The 23,110-nt window shown below is 43.8% G+C and overlaps 1 protein-coding gene across 1 annotated transcript in view; it reads left to right on the top strand.

The window, feature by feature from the left end:
• Positions 1–23,110, top strand: part of HBS1L (HBS1 like translational GTPase) — a 414,125-nt gene that overhangs the window by 351,609 nt on the left and 39,406 nt on the right. Inside the window, exon 9 of the mRNA XM_069235198.1 lies at positions 10,040–10,114. Coding sequence (XP_069091299.1) covers positions 10,040–10,114 — 75 coding nt within the window. The remainder of the gene's footprint in view (positions 1–10,039; positions 10,115–23,110) is intronic.

Genomic DNA, 23,110 nt, shown 5'->3' with positions numbered 1-23,110 from the left:
CAGGACCTGTGCATAGCATGTGAATCTGCAGCGGAACATGCCACGAACAGATGTCAACTGGGTAAGTGACATTTTCCATACATATATATATATATATATATATATATATATATATATATATATATATATATATATATATATATATATATATATAATATTCCTTTCAAAAGAGCAACAAACGCTGCACTCCCAAAATATTCCTTTATTGTGCAAACATCAAATGCACAATAAAGGAATAGTTTGGCGTTCAGAGTGCAGCGTTTGTTGTTCTTTTGGAAGGAAGATTTTGATGAGGTGTACAGTCAGCCTCCTGCACGCTGGCACCAGCTGATGTGAGTTTCGTCATGAGACCGCATTGGGAACGAACACCCACAGTGTCTTGCTGCACTCAGAAAGCCAGAACTAGCAAACTTTAATAATCAAATCCAATCCTACATTACAGTTGCAAGGAAAACACCGGCTCATTTCAACTTACAGGGTCTTGGTTTTCTGTTCTGCTGTTTCGGCTATAGCCCTTTTGAAAACTCTGTATGGAAATTGCATGGAGAAATTAGGCTTTGGAACCCACCTTTTTTTCTGTCCCCCCACTTGATGGATCACCCCAGAACTTTCTATGTAAAATATAGGCAAAAAAGAGCACTTTTTAGAAAAGGTTTGTGAAGATTTGACAAACACCAACGTTATTAACAAACCAAAAAGACATTTCCTATGGAAACACAGAATCAACTATAACTGGCCAGTGGCTATCTCTCTGTCTATCTCTCTATCTAACTACATACATACATACATATATATATATATATATATATATATATATATATATATATATGTGTGTGTGTGTGTGTTTGTAGTACATGTACCTTTACATACACATGCTCTGCTTACACCTGCAATCCCACATGTTGGGCACAGACTTGTTTTTCTTCAAAGGAGTTTGTTACTACACTTGTTCCCTTAGTCCACAACACGGGCTCCACCTCAGATTATTTTCTTCTGCATCAGACTCGATGTTTGAGAATGCTGCTTCGAAGCTGAAGTGCAATTCATATTGGTTGATTATTTTTTTTTCTCAGTTTAGTTTCAGATTCTACATCTCCCTTTAAAAAAAGATGCAATGAACATGGTATTACTCTGCCCAGAACGCTTCCACTCGTACTGACTGGACTTTGGAAATGACAATTAAAGCTGGGCAGAATTTGAACCATCATGGCCTCAAGCTTACCTTCCCGTGTAGGGTCACTTTTGACTTTCCTCGAGAATGCACGTAGGATTGTGTTATGGAATACAATTTATAACAATTACGTCCTAAATTCAATGCAAAATACTCCTGGATTGACTGACATGAGGTCTGCAAACTCTGCCCCCCCCCCCCCGACCATACAGAGATATTCTACGTTGCCTGCCTCACCTTCCACTAAAAAAAAAACACTTCGCAGTAGAGGGAGAGAACATGGGTGCATCACACTATACGGTACCAAGAGTTATTGGAAATGCCTGACTACGTCTCGGCAAATGAGATCCCTGGCACCAAGTATGAAGTCTAGCCCTTCCCGCATTTTCCAGGGCCAGACACAAGAATTTCCAGAGACCTTATTCTCCAAGGGCTCTGACATTGAGGAGGAGGCCAAGTTCATTGAGCCAGCAAAGCAGCACACTCCAGTCTCTTGGCCAAAGAATAGGGTTATACTATGCACATTGGCTGCACCTCAAGAGATAAATGAGGACCCTCTAATCAACCAAAGGCTGAGGCAGAGCACCATTCCGTGGGAGTCATGCGTTGCTTCCAGAGCCAAACTGATTACAGCCACAACCTTAAGGTCATGCTCCACCAGGTGATATACCCCAGACTCCAAAAGTTGTGTCAACATTGAACAAAGCCCTACGTATGAGTACCAGACCTCATCCTGCTCCACCACCCACTCGGGGCCTAGACACTGAAACGGTGCAAGCACTCCTAACAAAGGAAGCCATAGATATGGTACCCGTAGACCAACACTGAGCAGGAGATTATCTCTATTTTTTCATCCCCAGAAAGGACAGTTTGCTTCATCTCCTCTAGATTTTGTCATATTGTCCTCCCGCTGCTACACCAAGGCAACTTCATGTCGGTGCTAGATATGAAAGACGCATACTTTCACATCCATATACACTCAGCACCCAATCAGTACCTTCACTTTGGGCGAAGTGGAAACCACTATCAATTCAATATGCTGCCTTTTGAAGTTACTACAGTGGCAAGGGTGTTTATGAAGCGTCTTTTGGACGTGGCAGTCCATCTGCCTAGGAAACCCATTCATGTGTTTCTATATTAAGACTACTGGCTAATAAATAGCAGCAAGCAACAAGACTGAGCTAGCAATGTCTCCTTTCACACAGCCTAGCTTTCGCCATCAGTGTGAAAGAGCATTCTTCAACCTCTGCAAATTGCAGAAACAGGCAAAGCCTACTTCAATCAACAGAGGATGATGCCATTTCAATAGCTTTCTGCATAGTGATTGTACCATACGCCAGGTTATACATTTGCCCATTACAGAAGTGCATCTCACAGCAATGGACATAAGTAGAAGGTCATTAAGGAGGATCTAGTGTTTGCAAGGTTCTCTCATTTGGTGGAAAACCAACAACCTGTAGGCCCTTTCTAGACACTCCACACCTAACCTGCCTTGTAGAGATGGAGAAGGTAAGTATTCCTAAGTTTAACAGACTTTGTCACATGACTGAGGACGATAATCAGAACTTATTAAAATGTACTTTTAATTTTAGCTTCTTTTGCACCTTTCATACCACCTATGAGAAAATCACAAGAGAAAACTGTTTTCTCTCAGATATGGTTTCCTAAATTCCAGCAGAGGATAAGCATTTCTCAGAGAGTAAAATCACCTTAAAACACATTTTTGAAAATTAAGTATGTTACCAGCAACATAGTGATTTACATTGTGACTAAAATCTCTATTACTCTTTATATGTGTTACATTTTACAACCCTCAAAAACAGGTTTTCACTATAATGTATTTCAGTAAAGACCATGCCCTTGAGTCCTGTAATGACTGCTACAACAGGTTGTGGCTTGCCACTCAAGGGGTAGAGGTCCCTTTGGGACTCAAACTACTGAACGGATTTACATCAACTAACAAAAAACACCCTTTCTGAGTAAAGGGCTAACGTTCTGCCAAATCGGATGTAATTCTGTTTAGTCGTTTTTCTGTATCGGAGAGCAATCTTTCTTATGGAAATTAAAGTTGAGAATCAACCTTTTGGGCCTCAAGCTTCAATCCTGCTAGCCAAGCAAATGAAGAGCCCACTCTAGGTCATAGCTGTGATCTTGTTAGGCTATGAAATGCAGCTACCAAATGCAGTTACACTTTTCTTCACTAGATTGCCAGCACATGCATCCGTTCCTTGGGATGAAACCACCAACACCGTTTCCAGTTTTCCCCTGCTCCAAGCATGACAACTTTTCTTCTAGTTATCCATCTCTCGTAGTCAGTCTCTCAGGTCGCTTCTGGTCGCTCTCCCCCTAGTGATTGTGGACAGTTCAAAGTGCGCTCTTGCCATGACCGAATCGGGAGAAAGTTGTCTCTCAACAGGGCTGTCTGCATAGCAAGCCTGAGTCTAAGTCTAAGTCTTTACCAGATGGCCTGGGAATGCAGATCCTTGCCTGGGCTACAAGGGTCCAACTTACATTTTACAAAGCTTCTTGGGGGCCCTCTTCTTCTAGGTAGCCTTTTCTTTCCCTATGGGCAGGGGTATCTCCAGTCCCCTCCCTGACATTGTCAATGCCTTTGTTGAAAGTGGTTCAAGGCAGAGTCAGACTTTTCCTGACACACTGACTACAAGGTTATACCCCATAATTATACCCAGTTTGCTGACAGATTGCGGATTCCACAATTTAATTTCTAGTACTGGTTCAAGGCGGTTTGTGACTTTTTAGCATATTCCTTTGACTGATCAGACCCCACAATCTTTGTCCTATAGTGATTGCAGAAAGGTGGGGTGGGACCTGGAGCTGTCTTTTCGAGAGAAACAAATCCAAGACACATACAAGGCTTCCTCACTCTCATTCTTCTGGTGGTATTACCTTTGAGGAAGAACAGAGCAGGAAGTGACAAGGGATTATACCTACACTACAAATTGCTCATCTGTGTTCTGTCCTCCACACCTTAGAGTCTGGTACATTTCTAAAGACCTAAGAAATGTTTTGGATGACCCCTGCAATTTATACTTCTGTCTAACATGCTCTCACTAACTTTCGTTTCTTGTCTTATTAACCCTAAGGAGATATAAAATGGGTTTCTTAGCGCACACACTCCACTTTATTCTTTAATCTAGTGTAGATGTACATGCAACATCAGTAGCCTTCATGGGTGGAGCAAAGGACCTGATTGTAGGGGACTGAATTTTACAGGAGAGGCAAGTTCGTAACTCTCACTGTGCAGGCAGTGGGTAAAAACGCATGTTCTGTGGGTATAATCAGCCTCCTGTAAGTCTACCACAGTCTAGTGAGCTAAAGGTAGTCATGCTCAGAAAAGGAAAGATGCATAGGTTTCCTCATCTGGTCTACCCCATTGACACCCACCGTATGTCTCAATCCATTTTTGACTATGTCCTGCACACACACAACGATTAAGTGCACTGAAGCTGAGCCAAAAATAGCCAGAGATTTGCGACATCAGGAACTTAAGATAAGATGCACATTTCCAGAGCCCTGCAATAGACGTTTCAGCCCCACGACAACCCTACCTATCACTCCGTGAGGGGGAAGAGTGTGGTAAATAAGAACTTTACTATAGATGTCGTTAAAATACTACATGACCTCACACTTTCACAGTATCAAGGAAAAATGGGGCCTAAAAATAGCATCTAGATTGGGGTGTATTGTATTGTGCTTCACTTTGGCATCCTAAGAGTCACTCGAACCACAGTACAAACCATTCAATCAATCAATCAATCAATCAATCAGGGATTTGTAAAGCGCACTACTTACCCGTGAGGGTCTCAAGGTGCTGAAGGGGGAGAACATTGGGGGGGGGGGGGGGGTGCTGCTACTGCTCGAAACAGCCAGGTCTTGAGAAGTTTCCTGAAGGTAAGGAGGTCTTTGGTCTGGCGCAGGTGGGTGGGAAGAGTGTTCCACGTTTTGGTGGTGAGGTGCAAGAATGATCTACTGCCGGTTGTAGTTTTGGAGACGCGTGGGACGGTTACGAGGACGAGGTCGGCGGGGCGAGGATGCCGGGTCGGAGTGTAGGAGAGGTATTTTGAGGTATTCTGGTCTGGTGTTGTGCAGTGCTTTGTGAGCGTGGGTGAGGAGTTTGAAGGTGATTGACTTGTTGACTGGGAGCTGGGTGTCGTTGGCGTATGAGATGATGTTGAGGCTGCAGGATCGGGCGATGTTAGGGAGCGGGGCCATATAGACGTTGAAGAGGGTCGGGCTGAGGGACGAACCCTGGGGTATGCCGCAGATGACTTTGGTGGCCTCCGAGCGGAATGGAGGATGGCGGACTCTCTGGGTTCTGCCCATGAGAAAGGAGGAAACCCAGTCCAGGTCTCTGTCGCAGATTCCAGCATTGCTGAGGCGTGAGCGTAGGGTGTGGTGGCAGATGGTGTGGAACGCGGCCGAGTGGTCCAGGAGGATGAGGGCCACGGTTTTGCCGCTGTCCAGCATGGTTCTGATGTCGTCGGTGGCGGCAATGAGGGCGGTTATGGTGCTGTGGTGGCTGCGGAATCTGGATTGGGAAGGGTCCAGGGTGTGGTTCTCCTCTTGGAAGCGATTTAGTTGTCTGTTGACACCCTTCCATATGACTTTTGCCAGGAAGGGGAGCAGGGAAATAGGCCAGAAGTTCTTGAGGTCCTTTGGGTCCTCCTTGGGTTTTTTGAGGAGGGCGTTGATCGCGGAGTGTTTCCAGCTCTCCAGGAAGGTGGCGGACTCAAAGGAGCTGTTGATGATCTTCCGTAGCTGGGGTGCGATGACGGAGCTTGCTTTGTTGAGGATGTGAGGGCAGGGGTCAGATGGAGAGCTGGAGTGGGTGGTGGTCATGATTTCTACGGTGTTGTTGACGGGGTTCCAGGAGAGCAGGAGGTTGATCACAGGTGAATCTGTGATGATAGTGGTTTCTGGGGGGGTTGAGGGGGATCTGGGTGCTGAAGCTGCCGTGGATGTCTGCAGTCTTGCGGTGTAAGTAGGAGGGTAGGGAGTCGCAGAGGTCTTGGGATGTCGTTGGCGTTGGAGCTGGGTTTGGAGAGTTCCTTCACGACGTTGAAGAGCTCCGTGTGGCTGTGTGGGTTGTTGTTGATTCGGTCTTTGAAGGCAGTTCTTTTGGCGGCTCGGATGAGTTAGTGGTGTCTGCTGATGGCTTTTTTGAAGACTGTGTGGTTGTCCAGAGTCTGATCTTGGCACCTCTTTCTTTCCGTCTTCAGCAGCTTTGCTTAGATTCGTGGAGGTTGGTGGTAAACCGGAAGGTCTTTCTGTCGATACGTCTATTGGAGGGATTCTTGATTGGGGCGAGAGTATTGGCACAGGTGTTGACCCATTGCCTGAAGTTGCGGGCACTGCATCAGTGTCGGTGGTGTCGATGGGTGGGTTCTTGGAGAGGGTCGTGATAAGTTGAACTTAAGTGACCTTGTTCCAACTGCGGTGGGGGGGTACGTTGTGGGTGGTGGTGTGTTGTGGGTTTCTTGAAGAAGTGGATGCAGCGGTGGTCTGTCCAGTGGAGTTCGGTGGTGTGGCTGAAAGCGATGTGATTGCTGGTGGAGAAAATAGGGTCGAGTGTGTGTCCTGCGGAGTGGGTTTGTGTTGTGACGAGCTGTTTGAGGCCGAGGTTGGAGAGGTTGTCAAACTGGGTGGCGGTGGTGTTGGCGTTCTCGAGGTGGAAGTTTAGGTCTCCGAGGATTATGTAGCCAGTTGATGCTAGAGCGTGCGTGCTGATAATGTCGTTAATGGAGTCGCTGAATTGCTGTTGTGGGCCTGGGGGCCTGTAGACGAGGGTCCCTCGGAGGGTGGTGTTTGGGTCAGTGTGGATTTGAAAGTGTAGGAGTTCAGCGGTGCTGAGGTTGTCTTTGGTGTTGGTCCTGAGGTTGTCTTTGGTGTTGGTCCTGATCCTGAAGGTGTTCTTGTGGATGATGGCGATGCTTCCTCCTGGTTTGTTGAAGCGGTACCTGTGGGTGATCTTGTAGCCGTCCAGGATGGCAATGGCAATGTCAGGTGATGAGGAGGGGTTCATCCAGGTCCCGGTCAAGAAGGCGACGTCTGCGGAGGCTGAGTCGAGTAGATTCCATAGCTCTACTGCGTACTTGTGGACGGAGCGGGTGTTGAGGAGGATACATCTGAGATGGTTGCGTCCTGCCTTGGTGGGTGGGTCGTTAGCGTGGAGGCTGGTGAACGTGTAGTTCCGGCAGGAGAAGGGTCCGCGGGTGGTCTGCGAGAAGGCTTGAAGGCAGGCGGGGAGAGCGGCCGGTGTTGAGGGCGCGCAGGGTGGTGGCGTTGTACTGAAGACTTGCGTGGTGGCGGTGGGGTGGGAGGGGAGCCAGGGGTTCTGGCGCTGGGCGCGGACGAGCGTAGACGGGCTTGCCTTTGATGTGCATTCGGCGTGTCAGCGGCGCACCTGCTGCGCTGCCACGCAGCAGCCGCCATTAAGTAGGGAGGGGGGGAGGAGAGGACAGTTGGGAGGCGGGAGGGGGACAAAAAACTGAGCGAAGAAGGGGGCGGAGCTGAAAAAGGGGGCAGGACTGTGGGGGCAGCAGTGGTGGGGGAGAGAGATAGAGTGGGAGAGCAAAAGTGAGAGAGAAATGAGGAAAAGGGGCACTAAGTGGCAGTAGTGGAGCAGAGAGCAAAGCAAAAGGAGGAGAGAGGCAGAAGGTAGCCTAGTAGGAAAGCAGAACTCTCCCACTAGACACCAGGGATGAGGCACAGGCAGAAGCTTGTGGGTGGAGGAGGGCCTCAAACTCCTTACAGGGGTCAGGGGTTTAGAGGAGCCAGGGAAATGGCTCCACAGGAGGCAGAGGAATGCACTGACCATTGACAAACCTAAGATACCATTTTCATCGCAACCTTTTGACTGCAAAATTATGCACAACATGTCATTTAGTAATACCGAGAAGATGCAGAGTTACAGTTACTGGGAATGAACTTGGTGACAACTATTTAGTAATACATTCTCTCTCTCGTTTTGTCTCCCGCTTTTTCCACTGCAGTCTTTCCTGTTCTCTCTGAGATACTGAGGCACGTGCTTGCTTGGTTCTAGGTTTCTGCTTGTGAAGATTAGTTCATTGACCATTCATTATTGGATCCTCCTGCTTGAAACCGAGTTTTTCTTCATATTCACAATTATGCCATTTATCGTTGCCACATTGTGCACACGTGATCGAATTTTTTAACAGTTTTCCCAACTTCAGCAAGAACAGTTTAGCCTGATGACTAACTACATGGTAAGCAGGCAGAGAGAGAGAGCACAAAAATATATCAGAAATCCAGGAGCAGTGCCTGTCCCAGGAAAGCAGTGTGCGTTGGCAAAGCAGATCAGCATACACTTGCAACATTGCTACACTAACAAAAGGTTCACTTTTATAGTTCCAGGTCGTTATGTGTGCATAGCTTCCGCTTTAGGTATCAAATGGTTGTCACAACCTGTTTTTTTTTTTTTCTGGGGGGCGGGGGAGATTCCTCCTCAGTTTGGACGTACTTGTTTCACTGTAGTATTCTAGGACAGATCTTTACTAACTGTCCGTGGACCTCCCGGGGGTCTGCGAAACCTATTCAGGGGTCAGCGACTGCTTATACAATGAAATACTGGAAGATTAAAGACGTAGATATACACAAAAAGCAATATAGCATTAAACCGGCTCTGTAAGTGGGAAAGGATTTTGAAGTTGGAGGCTAAAAAATGAAGGTGTGTATTCGTAGCATAAGGGGTAGCAGTGCAAGTAAAGAAAACTGAATCTACTGTAGTATGGACATTGGTGTCCTGAACTGAAGCACTGGTTTGTGTGGTCAAAAAGAAAGCTCCCATTAAGCAACAAATAGGAATAGTGATATCTTGGTGTAGCATATCGCTTTGTCAGTTCGAAATAAAACCACATTTTGAGAAGCTCCCACGTTCCCGTTATAATTTCTTTTTTTCTTTATTTTTTTGTGTGTAAGTTAAATATAATTTCAGAATTTGTTAGATCTGTACTTATTTCTTTAGTTTTTTGCGTATTGTTTTGATGTTCAAATCGTAGATATTGATAAGGTTGGGTTCCCCGGGCTCCAGTCGTGATTCATTGGGGCTCCGTAGGAATAAAATATTAAGAACCGCTTGTGTGGGACCTTCATAGTGTCTCAGTGAAAGGCAGCGGTTGTCCTTTATGTGCATGTGTGCCAGGAGGGTGTCTTGTTAGGAAGCTTAATGGAGGAGCGAAAGTTAAATGAGACAATGCACAGCGAGGAAACAGTGTTACTTTATTTGCTTAGCTCAGCTATCTAAAATAGTATTGGTCGAGATGCACAATATTTCAATTACTTTGGAGCAACTGAAGTGTGGCAATTGCTATCTGCATGTATGCTGACTATAAACTTGATGTACCTGTAATAAAATGTAAAGAAAGGTGTTGAGCAGAATCTTTTAATTTGTTTGTTAAACGTTTTTTAAAAACCAAATGACAAGTACAGCTTGAATGTTGATACTGACACCTTGTCATAGCTTGACCTATTTCCGATTTGCAACACAAATCTATCATCTGTTTTTTGTTTTTTGTTTTTTTTAACCAGCTTTTTGTGAGAAGCGACAAAGATGATCTTAATACATTAGTTATGGTGCGTCACACTTGTGCTCCACAATTGGTGTGTTTTTTGGATGAAAATCTATTTGATGCTGCTACAGAGTGGCAGTCGTACCATCGGATTATGCATCCGGAAGAAGCAATCCAGTAAAACGACTAATGAAATCAGCAGGATGTTGCTAGTCATAATATTGTGGATTTTGAGTTATTTTGAGCATTGTTTTAATTAATTTGCGTTTTCATGATATACGTATATTTTCTAATGTACTTCTAAATTATTTATTTGTAGGTGAATTGGCAGCAAGAGCGATTTAATGAAATTACCAGTAAACTTGGACACTTTCTTAAGCAGGCTGGCTTTAAGGTAAAGTACTTTCATGGCCTGGTGTTATTGCATCAATTTTATTTCATGATGTGAATCTGAAAGCAGGTTGCATTTAGAGTAGTTGTAATATGATCCATAGGTAAAGTTAAGCCTTTGCAGCAAAATACGTTTTGCTTTGTGGTCATTGGATCTATACCAATGTCAATGAACACTAACAATCTCCACACACCATCCAGATTCTGGAATGTTTTACGTTCTTCCTCACGTTAGTAAAGGCATAATACAAGTTACTTTTTTTATACATTTAAAGAATAGCTATTGTAGGTCAAACTTTGTCTGTGCAGAGGCTCTGACTTGATCTGCATCTTTTATGGAAAGTCCAAAGGAACTTGTTACAACAGAACTGCATATGGTGAAAAAGTGAAAATCATTACAGTGCCTTTTAGACTCCTGGCTGAACCCGGTATTCCACATGGCACGTTTCGATTATCATACTAGCCATTAGCTTCCATTATCTAGAGATAGTGTCCCAGAACTACTGGGTCTGTCTATTTTTCTCAGAAAAATTAATCTTTTCCGTTTTGTTTTTTGTTTTTTTTTCTGTTTTTTTTGCTACACTGTGGATGTTTTGAAGCCTTTCATTCAGTAATTTGGGGAGGGTAATTTGTTTCAGTTGTAAACTTTTGGTCTCTTTAGACACTGTGCAGGTACCATTCATACAATTGTCTTGTGGCACAAAAACAAGAGACTGCCATGTCCTCCGGTTCCATCTGCTTGCAGGGTTTCTACACCGTTAATAAATAATTATTTTGCAAACACTGGCTACAGTGAGATCTACTAGAAGGACAAGACTAGTAATCAACACCACCATGCCTGTCCAAGACTACCATGGACTCTCTCTGGATGTGTCCAGGAAAAAGGATCCTCAGTCGTGGCATTTCCAGTTCTCTTGATTGGCATCTGAGACCCTCCACATCGAAGCATTACATGTACAATACATTAATATGAAGGAAGCCCTTGTACTCGATGTAAAAGGCATGCGTTCTATAGAAAGGAGAGAAAGACATCTCCGAGGACATCTTGTTGAGCTAGTCTGAGCACTAACCAATGTTTTCGGTAGAAAATAGTTACTATTATTTTGGTTACTTCAGAGAGGATCCTGTCGGGAACGTCAGCAGACCCAGACATGAAACCAGAGCCGTAATAAGAAGAAGATGTCAATCTGTACCCTCTAATACCCCCTGTATGATGCCTAAAAGCAATGGTGCAACTCCCCCCAGAAACACCATGAACCTAGTGGAGAGAGGTCTGTGGTAGTTTCTCACAAAACCCCCAGCAAACTGACATCTACCCTAGAAAAAAGTCTAGATGGCCAAGAGATGATAATACCCCTGACTCATTATGGAGAACAAATACCCTGAATTGTCTGTGCAGTGTACCAGTAAGACTGTCAGCAATCAACTCGTTTTCCAAGGGGTGCCATCTGGCTTGTCCATCTTGAATATCCATCAAGTAGCCTCATTATATGGAGACTCGTTACCCTGAGTAAAGGATTATTCGTAGCAGTTGCCACCATAGATTAGTCATTAGAAATAAAACTAGAGACCCCAGAATGGAACACTATGAATTGAGTTTACATTAACACCCTGACATAGATGCTTAGTTTTCTTAGAACATATACTCCTTAGAAATAGAACAAACAATGCAGGAGAGGGTGTCATGGACGCTTTCACGTTTCCTCTCCTGTTCCAATGTAGGAAGATATTGGAATTCAGTTAACTCTATACTGTAGTCCCAAAGCCGTTAATAATTACAAATTCATCCATGACAAACTGCTCTAGTCTGGCATAATTCACCCTTTCATGGGTGTAGTGTTCCTGTGTTCGATACACTTAATCCTGCCTACCCGTCCTGGCTGTATGAACATAATGCTGATGTTTTAAAGGCTGACTTTGCTTCTTCCAACAGCATTTATTTCCCTTCTGTCTCAATCCCTGTGCCGCTAGATTGGACAAAATACTCTTTATGTAGCTTCATATGAAGAGGATGGCTCTGAAACTTTTCAAAGCAGCGTGGTCCGTTATAAAATAATGGAATATAGTGTTGCAGTGAGCAGTGGCAGCTGGTGAAATGCAAAAGTGTTGTGGTGTAAATACCTTCCAGAAACTAGCATATTGTGTGCGCCAAAGTTCCCCATCCCTACTGCGGTCTGTTTAATGTTCTTTTCAGAGTTAGGGGATTATTCTGATGCTAACTCGCCCCCCCCCCCCCCCCTACCCCTCAACCCTCCCTCATCCTGGATCAATTGCTACCTCTCCTATCTCATGGAACGTTCATGAGGCATTCAACTATAACAAGCTAGGCTCATCTTTACAGTATTCTTTAGTTCTTAAACATGCTCAAATCTGCCTTACGGCCATCCATTACAATAACCTAAGAGTCCCTTTTGTGGAAAGTTTTGTTTAAAATCTTTCCTCCCTTTCTTGACGATGGGTGGCATAGCATGAAGAGAGTAGCAAGGTGGACAGGCATTTGGCTAACAGTTGATGACTCTGGGTGAGTTGAGCAACAAGAAAGGGAACATCCCCTGGTAATGAGGTCTCCTAATTGTAATTTGTTTCAAGAGGTCTGTCAGCCTGAATAAACCTAGTCCTACCAGAGAATCAGATGGGGAGAGATTACCTTAACTCAGTCTTTCTCACAGTAGTATTGATGGAAGACAGGGAGACTCTCGACTACCCAGTCACTGAAGAGAAGGCCTTAAAGGCAACTCACAGCCAAGGGCCACAGTTTTCACAGGGTCGTCTTGCGTCTTGATTGGTTATTGGATTTATCTCATGTGATGTTTGCTGCATAGCTTCTGCCAATCTTCATGACTGGGTTCATTAAGTACCCTTTTATTGGTAGTGTCAACAGCTTCTCATTCTTAAACCAAGTAGGGACCTACCATCAGCTCTTTATGTAGGCATGTCTTGGTTTTTAATCTAGATGATGACTCTCTTATGAAGGTGTTGGCAAATAGGCTGGAGAGTCTTATTCTGTTGTTCCTTCATGCTGACCAAAACAGTAATGGAATGACGTAGGTGACTGAAATAAAGAAGGCCCCTAACTTCATAAAACTTGCTAAACAAAAGAGAAAGGAACAGGCTTCTTGCTGTTGTTAGACTCAAAAAAGGTGTTTAGTTATGTGGACCTGTACGTCCGGGTCTACATGCTTATGATGAACTGTCTTGGCATGTGTTTTAAGGTTGGGTCTTATCCTTGGTCAGTGCTATCTGGTAAGGATAGGAGGTCAAAGAACCTCCCTAGGGTGGTGGTAATTGATAAAGGGACCAGACAGAATTGGCATCTCATCGCTTCCTTTAGAATCCCTGACACACAGAATTTGGAGTATCCCTGAGATCAGTGGGATTCCATTAGGCTGGTAGGAGTTTAAACTTGCAGTATAGGCTGATGACATTTTGGTCTCTGCTACGAATACAGGATTTGTTTTCCGACGTTTTGAACCGGGTGCAGGAAATAGTGAATTAGATGCCCGTCCATTGTTCAGCAGTGGTTGTTAAATACCAGGATATATAGCTCACTCCAGCTGCATCCGGTTGAACATCTTTAACCTTTTATGGTACGTCAAAGCAAGTGTACTGAGCTGTGGTCTCATATGCTACCCTTCGTTTGGTGAATCACTGCACTGAAAATGACAATCTGACCGAAAACTGTTTCTCTCTTCAAGGCTCTTAAGTACATGCTGGACATTTGCAGAGACTTAATCTGAGGAGCAGGTTGCTAGCATCAGTTACAGTCACAGTAACTTTTCCCCCCACGCTCCCGCTCCACAACAGTCGCCGAATGGCATGCTGCTTCGTTAAGGGGGAAGAGAAGAATCTAGAGATTACAAGCGCAAATTTGCCCACATTAACAGAAATTAGCATTCACGCCCACAAAAATAAAGTGCTACAGTGTGGTTACATTAAAATATTGCTACAGCAAATTATCGCTACAGAGATTAAAATAACGGAGGGTGTGTTTAACTGGCTGTGGAGCAGCAAAGAAAGTGGAAGTGGTTTTTGCATACTCAGGTTTTAAAGGGCCATGCTCTATGGTCAGTAATGTGGTTACTATGGTTTGATGGGAAATGCAGTATTTATAAAAACTTCATTCGTATTGGCTGCTGAAACTAAAAGCATAGAAAGAGAAGCATAATTGGAGCCTCAGGTGCTGACATAGAATGTGGAGAACAGAGAGCTCATGTGCCCTAAGAGGTTGATGATACTACGCTCATTAAATCAGGAGCTCAGAATTGTTTGGCTGTGAAGAGATGCAGGAGCAGTGGGTATTACTCAGGAATGCTCTCCCTTACATCTGATGGAGGGTGGATTTGACCCTGGTGTATGGGGTATGAATGGTAGGCATTGAATACGGTTCGGGTAACTGAGAAGTTGTGGGAAGGGTTGACATTGGTGTTGGGCCTTTGAAAAGGTAGTAGTCCCCATTTTATTGGTGTATTCAAAATCTCTCCTTTCATTGGAAAATTGTGAACAAATAAAAATCCTTATGCTTCTTGCTTCTGATAACAATGCCAGATATGATCAAATTCATACTCCCCTAATCTCTGTAAGGGCTTCCTGAAATTGTAGAAACTTATTGACAAATACAGTTGTTCTGTGTGATTTTACATACTTGAGTATTAATTACATAATTCCACACATCCATCTTTAGGTTCTTGTTTGTGAGACATTTCTTATTCTCTAGAGCAAACAAGCGGTGCACTGCACCTCCTGTCAGGCTTTAGTCAGTGCATTAATTTAGTAATCTGGGTGGTAAACATATGAATGCAGTCTTTAGGCCTCACAATTGCCTGCCAGAGCTTTTGTTACCACTGTTAAAAAAAAAAAAAAAAAAATACATAAACTGAGCTTCAGAGGATAATTACTCTCTCACTAATTGCTATTGGGCATAGAATTCTGCTCCTATAAAGTGTTTTCATTGCAGTAGATGAACTATTTTTGCATCTGAAAAGAAAACTGAATCATCACACTTTTTTTCACTTTAATCCTTGATCTCACACCGGCAGTCTAAAAAGTAAACAACAGTTGGGTTAATATGTTTTTTTTTTTTTAACTACAGCATGTATTTTTAATCCATTTCTTAGGACTCTAGTGTGATCATGTTCCCATCGTGGTTTTTCTTTTTGTTTTTTGCTCATTGGGACGGCCTGACCTCAAGCTACATACCTCTAAGTTTTTTAAGAGCACCCATAAAGTTTACATTCTTTTAATCTCTGAGGTACCAAATTGGGGCTTGTCATCCTAATCACCAAAGATTCCCCACAGACCTCCTTGTTTGTTTTTTTGCTGTATCCGTTCTCCAGAAGGGTTTCATTGTAACAAGAGCTACTTCTCACATTATGGTGCAGAAATGTCACATGTGAATTACGTAAACAAACTCATCTTTTTTTATTTTTTAGAGCGCACAACCTAGGATATCTCAGGTGGGAACTTTACTAATATTCCCCCCTTTTTTTTTTTAACAAAGGTATGCCACTAGTTTACTAGCTAGAAAGCAGGTCTATGCACTGAAGGAGTGACTTGCTGTTCAAGTAACGATTTTTTGTCAGCTGTACTCTTCTGAATATTTCCCAGCCGGAACCCAGAAACTGAAAATTCCAAATCATTACTCCTGTGCACCTGTAGTTGGCGTCGTGCGGCTTTGCATCAACCTTATTCCATTCTGGAAATGATTAGCAGAGCAGCATGTAAGTGCCACCCATGCACGCCGATGTCTCATTCTTTCTGCGCTTTAAGAAGCAGACCAGAAGCTCTACTATTTCTCCCGGAGTTCTGCTATTTCACCTAGAGCTCATTATTTCACTATGACAAGATTTGCTCAACTTTATTTTTTGAAATGTTGCTGATATGCAAAGGAAATGTCCCCTTCCTAAAACAACAGGGTTTAAAATGTATAGGGACTGTTGCAAACAGATGGCTGTGATGACTGCGCACAGATGAACCCGAAGTCCATACAGGATTGCAAAGCTCTAAGTTGCCAAACATGACAGGTGGAGGTTGAAATGAAGGTCTGTTACCTCTACCAAAGTCGTTCCTGCAACAGATCTTCATTGTGGTCACAGTCAAGAGAAAAGTCCAAGAAGAAGCATAAGAAATCCACGTGGTAATCGGCCCCTTCTGCTACTGTCAGGCTCCTGTGAAAGTGCAAGGGGGTGTGAACATGACACCTGGTCTAACTCCCAAACTCCTAAGAAGCGATTCAGAGTCTGGTCCCGATACAAGCAGAATTTCCAGGTCCATCAGCAACATTGCAGCGAATTGAGGCCTTTAAGGAGAGAATGCTGCATATTTTCTGCACACTTCCAGTTCCCTCTCGTGCGCCTTCAGGCCTCCAAGGATCCACAGGGGCATCCAGTCAGACGTCCAGCAATGGGTTTGCTCTCAATTACATCTCTTCCTCGTGAACCCGCTTCTGCAGCACTTCTCTCCTGTCACCAATTCCTGTGCCGGTATCTTACATATCAGCGCGAACACTGGAGGAAGAGCTCCCTGTTGTGGTCTTAGACTCAGAGATGAAAGCACCAAACCCCTCAGGTGCCTAGCTTATAGGACATCATTCTGATTCTGACACACACCCTTTATCAGACTGCCCTGCATGTACACTGCATCAGCATTTCAGATCAGAATCTTCATGACAACCAACATTGGTATGAAGTTGTACAGGATGCTTTTGGGTTCAACACTTCTCTAGTCTCTCTCCCTCGTCCTGCCGCGGAGGAGAGTGCATCTTTTGCAGTTGTGATCAGACTTGCTACAGAGTTCCTTGAGCTGTAGCTGTGCACTAAAATGATAAGGCTAATGTCCTCATACAGCTCATTCGGCCAGGCTAGGCTCTTACTGAACCTGTCCTGCCCTTTAATGATGCCCTTAAAAGCATTCTCTTTGGCACATGGAGAAACTATGTTCTGGCCCCCGGTCAATAGATGGGTCACTCATAGCCGCAAACCAACTCTAGGAAACCATGACTATCTCACTCGGCACCCTACACCGGCTTGGTGTTTCAGGAGTCCACCAGTAGGATTGACCCTAATGCTTTCCCTCTGACCTCCCCCTGACCTTGATTCGAAACAGATGGAAACACTTGGAAATGCATGTTTTCTTTTGTCTCCTTGCCCCTACCTTCGCTCAGTAAATGCCAGCTGCCCTCTATGCCACTGCACCCAGTCTTTGAGACCTGGCTGGTCAGATTTTACTGGTAGACCCAGAGGAGTTCCAGGCGTCTTTATCCCAGACTATTCAGAATGGATGAGATGAGGCACAATTTGTTATCCACTCTGGCCTGGACACAACAGATTTTTGTGGGTCAGGCTATTTGCACAAGTGTGATGCTGCGGCACCATGCCTTGATGAGGGCTACAGGGATTTCCAGGCATTCGCAATAGATGTGCCATTTGATGGCACTTGCCTCTTTGGTGAAAAAGCAGAACCAGGCCTGCAGTGAATCAAAGTCAGGCTACAGCTCGCTCTGTTTTTTTTTTTTAAATATACACCTGGTAGACCGTTTCCCCAACAATCTTTGTCCATTTTGAGGATACATCTGGGGTTTCCAATACTGTAGTGTCCAAATCCGACCCTGCCACCAAACCAGCAACTTTCTCAGTCCTTTCGGAGTCAAGGCCACATCTTCCAGAGACCGCACCCAGGCTATAGAGGACACCATGCAGATCAGTCCCCAGCCTCCACAGAAACCCTTTTGTGCATCATTTCCAACACACATCCACTCGGTAGGAGGCTGAATCCACCATTTTGTCAGAGGGTCACAAGCTTTTAAGTCAGACGGATGAGTCCTACAAATTGGTCTATGGACTATACCCTAATTTCTTTGTATTCCTCTACACCCCCCTCCTCCCTCTGAACTGAAGATGGAGGATCACATGTTTGTTTTGCAGCATGTATTGCATTCCCTTCTGGTCAAAGGGGCCATAGGGAGTTTTCTGAACTTGTAAGGAGGAACTTGGTACTTTTATTGTTACTTCCTTTTGCAGAAGAAGGACATAAATCTCAGTCATATCTTGGTCCTTTGCCCTCTCAACCCCTTTCTGCAAAAAGACAAATTCAAGATGCTCGCATTGGTTCTCTCTGCCTTGAATCCTGAAGACTGGATGGTAGTGTTAACCTGTAGGTGACTTTGGCATGTTGCTAATGAATCCTAATGATGTTAGAAGGTTTGTCATTACCTGCAGAGTACATTAGTCCTGGAGCATTTTCAGTTTGTGGTGCTCTCTTTTGGACCCACTAGTGCCTCTTGGGTGTTCACAAAAGTGATGGTGGTGGTTGCACCACACCTTATTAGGTTTTTATCTCCCTTACCTCGACAACTGGCTCTTGAAGACAGGCTCACTCCAGACAGTGGTAGACCACATCAATATGACAGGGAACGTTCTAATATTATTAGGACTCTGAAGTCACACTTGACTCCTTCACAGACTCTCCTGTTCATTGGAGCCATTCTAACTGTGTTGCAGATTGGTGCCCTTTCCCTAGAGCGGAGAATCCAGGACATTTGGGCTATGATACGAATATTTCAGGCTTGACTTGGATTTCTGCAAGGATGACTGAGGCTACCGGGACTCTTGGGCTGCTTCATCCTGCTGGTGTAACATGCCTGGTGGCACGTGGCCCTTAGCAGTGGTATCTGATGTCCAAGTGGATGCAGCACCAGGATATCCAATAGGATTCTGTGAGGAAATGCAGTGTATTATATGGTGTGGCTGTGCTACCTCACTGTGTAATAAACTCATAACCATATCTTGGGTCCAGTAAGGCTCATTTGTAAAACCTTAGCTCAAACCTGAGTAGCTGTGGCTTTGGGCAGTCAGGCTTTAAGAAAGGAACAAGTACAAAGCATTTAGAGGTACCCAAGCAAGAAAGAAAAACCCCACAAAGGAATTCCAATATCAATTTATAGAAACAGATCCTATTTGTGGACATCAAAACGAGCAAAATCCACCAGTGGGTCCGAAGATATACATTTTTAAGTAAATCGTAAATCGCAGCTTTTCACTGAGAATACAAACAAGCTTTTGCAACTACTGCGGTTAGCAGTTACTTTTAAAACTTTATAAGATTGTGTTTGTTTACTCGCCTGCTTTGGGTGACCAACTCTGGAGGGGCCAGTAAGGCTTAGTAGAACAGTTGCCCTGCAGTCAAAACAGTCTCCAATCCAGTTCATTCATTTAAATTCAAATTACCATAGGTATCAATGGAGTGGCTCTGATGCAAGGTATAAAGGATGCTGAGGATGTTGATCCGGTTGACTGGGGCCACACTTCTGTCCATGAACATGGCAGTGCAACTTTAGCCTCAGTGGTCTGTCTCTTGAAGTCCAGCCAAAAAACAGCTGTCACTGGTCTCCAGTCAAAGCGAAACCAGCGGTTCCCTTTAACTGCAGCTATTGTCCATCATTGGCGACCAACCTGCACTTTTATGACTCTCCTGGGTCCAACAGACCGAGGTGCAACTTTTTATTGTCGCAGTTCGGTCTCCAGGGCTGCACTTCGGCAGTCCACAGCAAATTAGCAGTAATGGCAAACAACTTTGCCAAAGCGGCTTCTTTAGCTTTTGTAACCCTGGAGCTATAGCAGGAAGTCAGACAAATGACTCTGTGTTCACCTCTTCTGTCTGAGGCCCGGTCGGCAACACTTTTCCTCGAGCAGGGTATACGGTCACAGACCTCTTTTTTTTGCCCAGGTGCAGTCCAGTCTTTGGTGCAGCCTCTCTCTGCCAGGTCCAGGGTACACAGGGCAGTCCTTCATTCCTCTATCCAGTCCAGACATGATCTGAGGTCTGTGTGCCAGGGGTGCCACTTTTATGCCCACAACATGCCCTTGGGGGATGTGGAGAGAGCTACCTGGTCCCATCCTGCTTGATGATGACTTCCTGCAATGTGTGGCATATAGCTATCCCAGAGTGCAACATTCTGCCCACTCCCAAGGTGGCAGAATCCCTCTCTTGGTGGTTGGCGCTTGGTATCCCACCCTTAGAGGTGAAGCGAGGACTACTCACCCATGGAAAAACAGGTTTTAAAACATTTTTCCCATGTCTGTCCCCGATTCCAGCCTGTCTACCAGAACAAAAGAGCAGCCCGCTTGTGTGCCCACTGTTTGCTTTCCAAATATGGCTTCCCCTTTGAAACTTGCCCTTTGGGCTCACATGCTGTCTGGCTTTCTGCCAGGGAGAGAGAGAGAGAACACATTTTCCAGTGGCAGACCTCTATTGTGTCCTTTCCTGGGAGCGTTATGTCTCCAAAAGAGGGTAGAAGGATGTCTAGTGACCAGCATCTGCAAATCACTACTGGAAAACCTCTGCCTTTTACTCAAAGGCTACATTAAATTTGACTTGGGCTTCAAGTCCTATTTAATGCAACAATACGTTTGATACCTTGAATTACTAACTTCAGTAGTCCCATTCAGATTTTAGCATGGCTGAGTTGTCAGCGTGTAACCCTGCCCTGCCCTCACCAATGGGGATACTATCTTTACCACAGTAAAACAAAAAATGCAAATTTGGGCTTTTTACTGGTAGGACATATGAAAAAACATGTCCTACTTTTTAATATACAGCATCCTACTTTTGACTTGATAGGCCTACCTTAGGGGGGATGACTTGTATATTTTAAAAAGGGAGATCTGGACTTTGTAATTAGTTTAAGTGGCAAAGTTGGATTAGCAGTTTAAAGATGAGGTTATGAAATTAAAGAACAGAGGTCCAAAGGGAATTGGACTAAGTAAAGAGTCTAAAAATGTTTTCAAGCCACATAACTCAACACATGGAGATTATATGCTGAGAACTTGTGTGTGCAATACATTTTTAATAATTATATATGTCCTGAAGAAGATGGGGGTGAACCTGCCAAAAGGCTGTGTTGACATCCCTGTTAATTATATTGATGATTTGTTTTTATCATTTATTTAAAAATATTGTGTATTATTATTGTGATGCTTCTGTGAATTGTGATTTTGGGGGTGTCTCGAAATACGAATTGTTGTGAGAAATTCCATGCTAAAAATGTAAGAGTATGTTGAGATTCATGCCAGAATGAAGTAAAATTTGTAGTGAGTTCCTGATAAATTAGATATTTTTGAACTAAGGATAGGTGTGCAAGTGTAGTACATATTACTGCTGAAAATCCTCTCAGAACTAAAGGTACATGAGAAATAACTGCTAATCTTATAACCTTGCTTGAAGGAGAGCACTTTCTGTTAATAGGTTGAAGGCCTTCTTGCCCACTGTCAAAGGTGGGTTCAGGTTTTCAAAGACAACACCACTGCAAATGCAGGATGGGATCCTGTGCTAAGAATCTCTACACCTCTGGATGTGGCTGACTTACCAGTGCATTTCTGTGGTTGTGCACCAACAGGTGGATCTCTTAATGCCAGGTTGCAAAAACTCAACTGTATGCGAAGGTGGTGCAGGGGATCTTTCAGCAATGGGAGTTTCATAAAAAAGATCACGAGTGACTGGGCTTAAATCATCCTAGTGGCTCCGGATTAGACAAGGAGACTGTGGTATATGGAACTCCTGAGCATGAGCCTCTTTCCTCCGATAAAGCTTTCTGAGTATCTTCTGTCTCAGGAGCAGGGCAGTTTCTTTCACCCGGGTCTGAACAACCTTCCCCTTCCATGCATGGAGATTGAACGATGGGAGGTGATTCCATTTGATCTCTCTCCAAAGGTTGTTGATGTTATCCTGACAGCTTGGTGCTCCTCCATGAGGTTGGTGTATGCTACACAGACATGATGGGCCCATCACAGGACAAAACTGTTTTACATTTCATTGTTTTATGTTGGGAATAATTTTACTTATCCTTTGATAACATCTATGAAGGAAATGGATCACTCTGAGAAGTAGAGTATGATTCACAATAAGTAGGATTCATCATTTTTATGTGGATTTTGTTATAGATTATGTAAGGACTTTAGGAGAATCATATTTTATGTACTTTTTTAGGGTTTTTGAATAATACAGAATAATCAATGTAATTTGAATTCTTAAATATTTTTTTGTAACGCTTCTAGCTCCCTATTAAAGCCAATTATATTTTGTAAAGAGTATGCGAGAAGTGTTACTGGCTTAGTAGGTTGAGCTGCACTGGGCCTATACTTTTAGTTAACTCTGCTTTTTAGTTTATATAATAAAGGTTTAGTAATGTTTCTGCAAATACTGGTGTTCTCCCAGTTTTAAGATAGAATTGTGAGGTCTTCGCAACTCATCGGAAATCGTTATGGCCCTCTGTGACCGTCTACGTTCTTTTATTATGTACGTGTTCTTTTAAGAACAAAAGAATAATTTTGGATTGATTAGTTTTTCAAAACATTTGAGACTGCTTTCAGATTCTAGGCTCGACAATAAACGAAATATAAAAGAAGGAAACAAAATTAATTAGCTACCAAAGCAGCATTACATTTCAGATGAGATCAATTAATTTGCAGATTTGCTAGGTGAGGCAAATCGTTAATGCTACCTTGGTTCCTTCTTCTAATCCAAGTCTTTAATCGTGTAGCAACATCACTTGCTAAAATGATATTTTACAAGTTACCTGACTCTTATTTTGAAATTAGGGGGGCATGACCTCGGGTATCCAGAAAACAGACATTCAGATAATAATAAAAAAATAAGATGGGGCGGGGGAAGAGGAATACATGTGCTTGGTATGGTTGAATATTATCTTCGTTTGTCTAATTGCTTCATACAGAACTTGATCTCTCTCAGGTAACCTACGTGCAGTATATTTCTATGACGCTGGTTAACATTTCATCAGGCGTTTATAATTTGCGGTCTGCTTCATTGGATGCCTTCTGCAAACCTGGAGTGCACTATCTGCCCCAGCTGTTTGTGACCATGCCCATCAGGTGCCTATCCTATCCTTCCTCCAAGCAGCACCCGAACCCTTGAAACAGTTGGTGCCCTGTCACATTGAGGTTTCTTAACAAATCTGTGGCGCAGGGGTGATAGCCCATGAGGTGTGTAT

This window comes from Pleurodeles waltl, chromosome 5 (genome assembly GCF_031143425.1).
Source record: "Pleurodeles waltl isolate 20211129_DDA chromosome 5, aPleWal1.hap1.20221129, whole genome shotgun sequence".
NCBI lineage: Eukaryota > Metazoa > Chordata > Amphibia > Caudata > Salamandridae > Pleurodeles > Pleurodeles waltl.
The sequence above is the reverse complement of the archived record's forward strand: the minus strand, read 5'-3'. Positions and strand labels throughout refer to the sequence as shown.